General features: G+C 34.9%; 1 protein-coding gene across 1 annotated transcript in view; it reads left to right on the top strand.

Moving 5' to 3' along the window:
* The first annotated feature begins 1,766 nt into the window (after positions 1–1,766).
* The window catches only part of LOC149784100 (uncharacterized), a 34,457-nt gene continuing 25,164 nt past the window's right edge, over positions 1,767–11,059 (top strand). Inside the window, exons 1-3 of the mRNA XM_089932947.1 lie at positions 1,767–2,191; positions 6,135–6,193; positions 8,544–8,654. Coding sequence (XP_089789073.1) covers positions 1,767–2,191; positions 6,135–6,193; positions 8,544–8,654 — 595 coding nt within the window. The remainder of the gene's footprint in view (positions 2,192–6,134; positions 6,194–8,543; positions 8,655–11,059) is intronic.

Below are 11,059 nucleotides of genomic sequence, written 5' to 3'. Positions count from 1 at the left end.
ACTATGCTATTGACAAAAGACAATTAATTTACTCCGCTTGAATGAGAACGTAACAATATTTATAAATATCATGTCTGTGAATGGTTCACATAATATACAAATAAACACATTTTCTATACCGATCATATATCAAGCAGAAAAAGACAGCGGAATTTGGGCTATACATTCTTCATCTGCAAAATGTATTACTCCTTTCATTACAATTCAGACTACAAACTAAACAATACACAGGCTTCCTCAATATTTAGTATTCACAACGTTATGACCAAATTCGTTTTTGGTAAAAGGTTGCACTCAGCCTTCAAAGTCATAACGGTATTTCAGTTCTTTTTCTAATGTTTCGTCAATTCTTATTTGAGGTCTTTTTAAATCTAGTATGGACTCTTAATCGAATCATAACAAGTCAAACCTAGTTGTGCATAATTTGCATGTCATTTTGTCAGCTGCCCATAAAGGAGTTTTCCTCTGAAACAATCTTTTAAAATGTTTTATTTTCGTTTTCTTTTTACTACAGATGTACTCTGTCCATCAACAATTCCAAACGGGACAGTTAATTTGGCTGTGTGTGACAGACATATCTATACCGAGTGTCCATTTATCTGCAATCAAGGATTCTACCCCAATCCCAAAATCAATAAGGTTTTGTGTGGCAAGGAAGGAAAATGGGACGGCCTTCATAAACCATATTGTTTAGGTAGCTTCAAAGACTTCAACATGTTTATATTAATACATTAAATGTTCCATCAGTAATGACATAAAATGACTTCCGTGAAATTATGCTAAATAAACTTGTATGTATTTGCAATCGTGTTGACCTATCCTTTTAGCTAGACTAGTGTTATAATGCCTACAGGAAATTCGCAGTAAGTAAATATACGTACTTGATCTAAAGGAAAATCGTTACCTTGGAAATGTGAATCAGATGTTCTGCTCCCAAAATTGTAAACAACGTTTGATGTTGATCGTTTCAGAGAGGAAAGGACTATGCGTAAACTTTTTTGGTCATGGTAAATGGGCAGATGATTGTCAGTTTAATGCAGATGAGGAGTGTGCATTTGACTGTAATGATGGCTTTGATAAAAACCCAACCATCACAAGAAATATCACATGCACGTCACACGGAGAGTGGAATATTGACCTCAGTTTACTTTGCAAAGGTAGGTTCGACTGTCTTTCTACATCTTTGTTTTTTATCTTGGCTCATATCTTTCACATGAATTTATTCATACGTTGTATAAAGAACATTTTAAAAAAAATCAACCATGTCAGTCATTCATGTAATCACTCCTTTGAGTTCAAGTTATTGATCGTGAACGACACAATATCGCTAATGTGCAGAGAGCAATGAATTTGCAAGATTCAAATACATCCCGACAATTGAAATGCTGCTACAAAATGACTCCGATTCTGATACAAGTTACTTTTGTTCCAAAACCTGGGAAACTAATATCAATATTTGATTATATCTTACGCCCGGAGTTAATATCAGCGAATTATGTCAATTTATGCACTGTTTTGTATCCTTAATAATATTGCGAGTCATTGGAAACATATTTTGTTCATAAATTATAGATAACTTATAATATAAGGTAGTGTATATGCAGAGTAAATTTTAAATGGATATATATATATATATATATATATATATATATATATATATATATATATATATATATATATATATATATATATATATATATATATATATATATATATATATATATATATATAATGTTCTAGAGAATGACCGTGGATTGATTGTTACGATGATCCCGGGATCCATGGACGAACGGTTGTCGACAGTGGCAATTGCTATGGACGGAAAGCCGAACCTGGATTACATCCGTTCACTTCGCCTTTCCATCAATGTTGAGTTTCTCAGCGCAGACGGAGATTATACATTACAGCAGGCGTTCGTGTACGACCGCTACACAAAGACAATATGCAAGGACTCCAATTTCTCTATTGGTCTCTCTGGACAGAATGAATGGACGATTCTACACAAAGGAATTTCAAGTGATTATGTCAAATTGGCGGTGGATTGGATCAGCCATAACATTTACTGGACCGACCCACAGTACATGTGGATCATGGTTCAGTCACTTTTAGGCAATGATACATCCATGTACCGTGTTCTCATCCATGAACATCTTGAAGGACCTCATGCCTTGGCTCTGGATCCGATGGAAGCGTAAGTACATATATATATATATATATATATATATATATATATATATATATATATATATATATATATATATATATATATATATATATATACGGAGAGACAAAGGGAAAGAGAGATATAGCCAAATAGTCAAACAATGCACATGCTTTTGCAACTTTGGCATTTATTTCACCATCGATGTGGACTGCATGTGACTGCTACTGAGGAAATTGAACTATTCCACTTCATTGACCATTTACTGTGATAATAGAATGTACACAAGGCACTCATGGTGTCGGTTGGTGCATTATCCATTAATTCCATGCATTGATTATGAGGAACGTATTGTCACAAGCTGAATAGAAATAGTCCGTGTAGGTTTTCATATCAGATTCAAATTTGTCATTCCGGATAACATGGTCAGCAAATAGGCGTTCATGAGCATTCACTTCCTGTGACTTTGTCTTTGCATGTTGTCTTCTCAGATTCAACAATATTTAGTCAGTCTGGTTTCAGATATGGATCGCAGTGTCATAGTCACAGAAGGCATCGGAAAACATGATGCAGAACATCATTCTGAAAGGGGTTTGTGATAACATAAAGTCTTTCTTGATCCACAACACGAGATAGCATATCATTGTGCTCTTTTCTAATCATTGCAATGAATTCATCTGTGCAGCTACATTACGCCCTAATCTTTCAAAGACGTCCACGGCCGACCGTGTCAAAGACCAAGTTGTCCACACAGTTCTTCAAAAGATCATGTTTCACGTTTGTCATGTTTCAATTAGGTTACATTTAGCGTTTTGAGAACTTTCTTACCTTCTGGTTGCTTAGCTAGAACGAGAGTTTTGAGACTATGAGCACGTGGTCAGGTTAGAATTTGCTCTTCACATCGTCTTGGTAACTCGAACATTCTGCATATATCCTTTCTGGCGATAAAGTAGTAAATATAATGCCCAGAGCCTATGTGCATCTTGTTTGTGAACTCATCATATTCATATGTTGTGCAGCGAAGATGGCAGTTGTCCCAGGTGTCTTTGTTATGAGCTTGAGAGAATACAAACATAAAATGCATTAGATAGTATTAATGCATTATCAGATCTATTCGATGCCTATCAAATGAAAATAACAGTAGTTAACATCTTCTGTAATTATAACTACTAACTCACATCCGTTCTAATTTAGAAAAGTTATTTTGTAGCCAATGATACGATGAGATACTTTGTACAGGAAATGTTTACTAACTGTTAAACGATTATGTGTTGGGCTATTCACATATACTTAGAGATATGTATTTTTACACTAGCTGAATAACGTTAGATATAGATTATTATCTGTCATGTCCTGGAAAAAGAACACGTTTTGCTTTTAATGATGCAGTCATATGCTACATTGAAACCATTCTGTGGAATAGCATTTGAACTGACGATAAAAACCATTCTGATTGTTAAGTGCAGGAGATTTCATTTGCAATCGCATTATTATGCTTGATTCACCTTAGGCCGCTCGGGCTTGTTTGACAAATTTTAGAGAAAGTATTTCTGACATAACACATTTGTGATTTCTACCAATTTGCGGCAGTTAATGAGAGCGTTTGGAATTATGTAACCATTGATATGTTCGGAATGCATCCGAAACAGTGTTTAGTTTTTATTACAAATAATGTGTAAGCTTGCATTTATGGGATGCGTTTTCATGCTCTTTGCTTCTCTATAAAGTTATTGAACGTTTTGGTCCTTGTTCGTAATTATTAGTTCCTTCCTTTCACAGATATATCCACGTGGGTTACACTCGCAAATAGAGTGTATGGTCAGGTAACACAATCAATATGATTATTGTTCTTGTAACATTTATTCATACAGAACTCCTATTTGGTGTCATCGTACACTCTTAGTTTTTCATTAATTGTTTTTGGTACGTCTTCTTGTGTTCCTTTCTTTCTCCATACCTCTAAACTCGTAAAACTCTAACTTTTGTTAACAATCTTACTTTAGATATCACCTCGCCTAACAGTTTTGTGTTTTCCCCGTAGCAGAAAGTGAAATATATTTGAAACCATAAAACGTTTAATAACGTATATATAAAAACAATTGTACAACAGCATGGACCAAATATGAATGTAATCAGCACTGAAGGCCAATGCAGTTTTGAGTCGTATCCTTTGCTTTAATGTATGACCCGTAAACAATATATCACTATATTTGTCTGCATCTCTGAATATATTTTGTATGGTATTGTAAAACCTAGAAAGACACTACTTTTCTTTATGAACTTACGTGTTATTTTTACATATATATTGAGCATGATGTTTATTTTTTTCTTCCGTAACCAATGACACTATTTCTTAGTGCGTGGACGTCATAACTGAGACATCAGGTTTGAGACTACCAGACTGAGACAACTAAAGTAAGGTTAGCAAATGAGCTAGACTTTTCTCTCTCATCGGTGAGAAGGAACAATACCAGCCTTTATCAGTTGGTACCTTATGTTTTGTACTTTGACATTCATGATGTACAGTTTTGCACATTTCCTGACAAATATTCAAGAATACAATTTATTATTGCCCTGCGTTGTTAGATATTTGTTTGCGTCACAATATTTACTCTCATGTTTAGCAAACGTCAATGTTAAGGTAATAAACTTTCCTTTGACTTATATTCGTACGTGATGGCCCTTTCTTGAAATCTCATTTGCCATAAAGTGGTTGTACCCTCCGCCTTTATTATCAGTGGAATCGCAATAGTGAAGCAATATGAAAATGTCAACACGTTTATCTCTTTTATCGGTTATTCTAACCACTTAGCATATGAAGTTCTCACGGTTCAATATACCGATATATCAAATGCAATAATATTTAAGTGTCGTTGAGAAGTATTAGCTAAATCAAGTAACATAATGCTTTAAATGTTGATTTTCAATATCGTTGAATGCCATTATATAATAATGCAAGTCATTATTATTACCAAATTAATATCTGAGCTCAATTGCATTTATTTTCAGTCAATATCTAAATCGTTATTCATGACTCTATTTACATGATATATCTTGTTCACGTTTAGAACTTCGCTAGACGAACAACTATTAAACCGGGATAGATAATTTATGTAAGTTTTACGTTTGGTACCTCAAGTTCCGACGTATTCATTGTGACGCAGCTAATTGAAACATCTTAAGACAGAGCGAGCAATCTTCTATTTGGGCTGGATTCGCTGAGGGAATAATAATGGTTTACGGAGTAATTATACCAAGAAGAAAATTATATTAGTAATCAGAGAATTGATAAGAAAGACGAGGGTAGACCAAGAAAAAAACTGATTTTTTTGTCCATGTAACCTTTTTCCTTTTCAACATAAAACAGCTACATTCAACGTGTAAAGTTATTCACTGCAACGGAGTAAATGTCCTGACATGTTCTAAGCCAATATATATATATATATATATATATATATATATATATATATATATATATATATATATATATATATATATATATATATATATATGACAATGCTTACAGTTGCACAGATACTTAGGACGATCAGTATTGATGATGTATACAGCAAGCCCTTAGAACTAGCTTACCATTATGATAGTATTGTGACTGGTTATTGTAAACGAGTGGCTACAGATTTATGTGGCAATATTCGCAAGCGTTAATGATTTGCATTGGAGACTGACTATAACATAAAGCTTATACCTGTTTATTACGAAGAAACCATTTGCTCATGTTATACGTGAACGAAAATTACTTTGTATAACAAAGATGGAAACGGTCAAGCTTCTGAAAGAAAACAGAGGTGAAACATGTTTAAACAAATGGTGTAATATTCATCATCTCTGGGTCTGTGTATATCGTCCGATTGCATGACATATGCTATTATTGGTAGTTTCTTGAAGAAAACGGAAATAGGGTCTCATTCACTTTAACAAAGTCTAACGTTTAATCTTATCTCTTATGCAACAGCCTACTCTTCTGGAGTGATATTGGAACTTTCACTAAGATCGAGGTTTCCAGTCTAACGGGTAAGAATCGGAAGTCTCTGATATCATCAAACCTTTTGCATCCGTACAGTCTGGCTTCTGATTACGCAGCACGACGTATATACTTCGTTGATGCTGGTCGGGACACCGTGGAAACAGTCACCTACGAGGGCAGGGACAGAAAAATCTTGGTCAAAAAATCATACAGCAACTTCTTTGATATTGCTGTTTTTAAGGTAACTAAAACCTTATAGTTTCAGAATACTGTTGAACAATATTAGGTGGTAGCACAAATCGATACATATGTGAGAAAACCTATCAAAAGATTCAGTGATATTTCTTTTCGCTTGTTCAATAATAACAACAAATATAATAATAAAGTTAGCATAACGAAACGTTTATGGAATGCCTTAAGTGATAACCATCAATGGTACAATGTAATCCACGCATCAGATCGCTTTGTCAACATTAGTATGGCCTATGCAATATCTGTTACTTCAGTCAAAAAGTCTCAATTTTTAAAGATTATCCATTCCAGGGTAAAGCCGTTATTAAGACTTTTTTATTTGCTTTTATCTCTGAAATGTGAAAATGATAAGATCCAGTGTGTTCTTCAAGTCAGGCTTGTGTTATTTTTCAGGATTATTTGTATGTGACTGATTGGGGATATCCTGGTCTTTATTTCTTCGATAAAACGAATGGAAAGGAGTTAAGCAAGGGTTTGTCAAAAATTGGCGTAACTTATTACGGAGTTACTGTTTTCCATCCTGATGCACAACCCCCACGTACCACGGGTTTGTATGTTTGTCTTGTTACGAATCTAGGTATTCAAATATATAAAAAAACAAAGTGAAGATAATAATTCGAGTAACATTTAACAACAGGTATTAATCTCAACGCGACAAAGTTTAACCTTCGGAGAAATATATGGTATGTGGAATAAATTATTAAACATTTTTAATGTCACTTAACAAGCCGAAAGTTTTCGAAACTTTCAAACGAATTTCAATAATCGTGAAAGTCAAGATATATCATAATAATACAACCAACTATACATTTGTATGAGTTCTCGATAATCATAAGGTAATGTCTTATTCCATATTGTCAATGAGCACTTGGTAATTTCAATGAATATTTCCTCTCAAATTAGTTTTAAACATAAATGATTCCATAGACTGATAATGAAACAAGAATTTATATTTTTATCAGCACCTCCATTTATATAGGTCATTGGATATATTTAACTGATCCGATTACCTAGTGGTTAGAGCGTCCGCGTCGGATGCGGTAGATGGAGGTTTCTAACCCTGGCCGAGACAAACTAAAGAATATAAAAATGCTATTAGCATACGTTCCCTTGGAGCTCAGATTTCAGAGGTCAATGTTATAACTGGTCGGCCTGGTATCAAGACAACGTGACTGTGTGGGACATGATGCTGCATTTTTGTGGCATGATGCCCCAGTGCTAGACATCACCTTAAACTGTCAATCTGCAGACAGCATAGCCATATGACTGGAAAACTGTTAAAGCTAAGTGATGCATCCTAAACAAGCACAGCAGGACATATATGCAATCTGAACCTGATCTGGAAAAATCATCTTAATAGCAAATTATCGGGTTTAGTTTTATTGCGATGTAGTATGATCTTGAACTCTCTCTAAATGAACATTTCCTTTACTTAAAATGATGATAATAAACAGAAAGGCAAAATCTTCAATCATGACAAAAGTCAGGTACACAGTATTAACATATTACAAAGTTAAATATACATAACAGCTTCTACTAGGAACATTTTGTCAGGACGTAATCTTATAAAGCGCTCACCATTACAGATCACTGCCGTCTGATTCACCTCTAACAGAGTGGGTAAAAGTCTCGGATTCTGTCAATTTACGTACGTGAGAAGGTTTCCAGAAGTTCCCATGTGTCGGGTTTCTTCTCGGGTTTCTCCCGTGTACTCCTTTCAAACGTCATCCTGGCCTCCATGTAGCCTATCGTGTGTAGCAAAATGGCATTTATCCTCGCTACAACAGCAATCTATTTCACCGTCGGTAGAGGTGGAGTGGTTCGAGTCTAGTATTTGGCTATTGCGGAAATTTAAGAAAGCTTCCCATGGATCAGTGGTTTTTAGCCCATCCTGCCTGTGAGATGGCATTAAACCCGAACCAAAAACAAGAACAACGCTGTCTCTTTTCCCCCTGTCCCTCCCGTTATCTCTCTCTCTCTCTCTCTCTCTCTCTCTCTCTCTTCCAGACATTCATTTTTAATACTCTAGGTGGGAAAATATATATCTCTCTCCAGTAATTCATTTTGCATCCATTAATATTGGATTATACCGCTGTTTCTTATACGATATGACCTTTAAACATACCTTTTTATGTCTACTTCTAGCCCACTGTGTGAACCATGGTTGTGAACAGATCTGTGTGACGGAGAAAGACGGCGCCACATGCCTTTGTAAAGATGGATACACTCTCAACAAAGACATGAAAACATGTTCATGTAAATATACTAAAGATAGTTGAGGAACTGTCACAATGAGTTAAAATGTGTCTCTGCATATACTTTTAATGTTGGAAGTGTCATTTGCCTCATATTTGAATGAACCTTCTGCTTTTCTTTCTGAACGTTAATGGTACATTACTCAGTTAAACTGTGTAACTCATACATGATTCATCTATCAGAGCTAGTATTGATTTCAAAATGTTTTCGTGCCATATAGTTTTCTTATATCTAGAATATATTCTCGTTTCCTTAGTTTATGTTAGTTGCTTTCAGTGTCAAACGAATACATTTTTTGCATATGCTACATAAGTACGCTGACATTAAATTGAAATATGCTTCTCGTTAACATAATAGAATCTTTTAGGTAATAATGGCAACATATAAACAACAAAAACAGTATGAAGTGTAACGTTGTTGCATCCTGAATACTGCTTAATCTTACATCCTTTTCCATGCAAAACGTTGAACAAAATATACTTGAATTATGAAGAGATTTTTGGTACTTTTCCTGACGGTTTGTTTTACTGCATATATAATAAGCAAAAAAAATTTGATCTGTTAACAACAAGTTAACATACAACATTACATATTTTCCTTCCGTTAATTTACAGTGAATAATTGGTTCTTTCATCGTGGATTGATGTTCAGTAATGTGACCAGTGTCTGTATAGTGGATATTAGAGTTTTGACGCATTTTTCCTTCGCTCCCATCTGTGTTCTGAAAACAAATGGCACTAAATACATGATGCTGGATACAGACAACAGACATATTATCATCGCCAACGACTCGGCTATTTACTGGGCAAGGTTAGATAATCCAGAACTGCAATTACTGACTACACCATCAGGAATAATCAGTGGCAAGTTTAAATGTGATTTAACTAATTACCTTAACAGTTAAACTATTTATATTAATGAAATTCGACTGATTATTATATTTTCCCTACTTTCTATCGTAGAGATAGTTTAATTATTATATCTCAAGATGGACAGAGGTACAAAAGTTAAAAAAGGAATACGAATTGTAGCTCCGAAGTGTACAATGCTATGGTCATGCCTGTCCATTCTTAATCAATTTAGCTGATATGCGATAAGTAAAAGACTTTCCTCATGCTTTACTTCGCTACATGTGGCGCAAAATAATATTTATAACTTCACTTTCTTCAACATAACTGTCATCTGACCAATTAAACACTACTATTGCTATTTTATAACTTGCTCATCTAACGTTGCCATACTCATTTTAGGGTCTTTGTATTTAATGTAAAGAGATAGCTAATGTCAGTTACTAATAATATCAAAGAGTGCTTTTTGAAATTCAATAACCATTTTGTTCGTTGCTTTAAAGACAAACGAATGATAACATCGAAGTAAGTTAGATCATTTCACTCAAGACAAAAGGGCATGAAGCGAGTTGATTACCGTTCTTGGTTGATTTGGGGATTCAGAGCGAAAATTGATTCCATTAATTTATTACTCAAAGGTCGTAAGTTACGATAAATCTGACCGAACATAAGAAATAAGCTTCAAGTATTAACTTGCTTGGTTGACAAACCGTTACACAAATGAAATGGCTTAGCCTATACAAATTTTGGCATGATTTCCCTCATTCATCAAACCCCATTTATATGTATGTCTTTGTCGATGCCAGGATGTTTATGCAGTGGTTAAAAAACCAATGGTTATCACTGTGATTTTAAACCCTTGCTTCCCGGGAGCATCTGGAAATTAGTGAAATTATCAGTCATCAGTGCTACAAAAAGACCCTTTAAAGGAACTTATGCCAACAAAACAAGAGATGTATCTAGATACATATATACAAACAGACAGACATATATGGGTGTGTTTATAGACATTACTTTAGAAGCTTTAAAATACCTGCAAGCAATCGTCATTCCTGTGATAGAACGTTTCATGCAGATTTACCACATGTTTATCTACTCGAGATCGAGGGTAAAAGAAAGACGAACATTCCCGTTCCTTAGCCGATGTCTTCTTGTCCATCATGTTTTTAAAACTCATCCCCATTTACCGTAATCGTATCTATATTTTATATTTATCCCCGTTTACATCTTAACTCAAGTTATGGTTAGTCAGGTACTGTATACACATGCTAAACCTCTCAGGTGTGTGTGTGTGTGTGTGTGTCTGTTTGTGTGATCTGGAGATTTAACGTACCTTTAACAATGTTTCAGTGATATTGCTACTATATCTGCAGCGTAGCCATTTGTAGTGATGTCTAGCACTGGGACATCATGCCTCAGACATGTAACATGATATCCTACCCAGTCGTATTATCCTGACACCAGGCCGACCAGTCCTAGCACTAACCTCTTAATGTTGAGGGCCAAGCGAGGCAGCTGTTAGTACCATTTTTGTAAGTCTTTGGTATGACTCGGCCG

The sequence above is a fragment of the Sinohyriopsis cumingii genome, chromosome 14, assembly GCF_028554795.1.
Source record: "Sinohyriopsis cumingii isolate HCF-2022 chromosome 14, ASM2855479v2, whole genome shotgun sequence".
NCBI classification, from domain to species: Eukaryota; Metazoa; Mollusca; class Bivalvia; order Unionida; family Unionidae; genus Sinohyriopsis; species Sinohyriopsis cumingii.
This window is presented reverse-complemented; position numbering and strand designations above follow the sequence as displayed.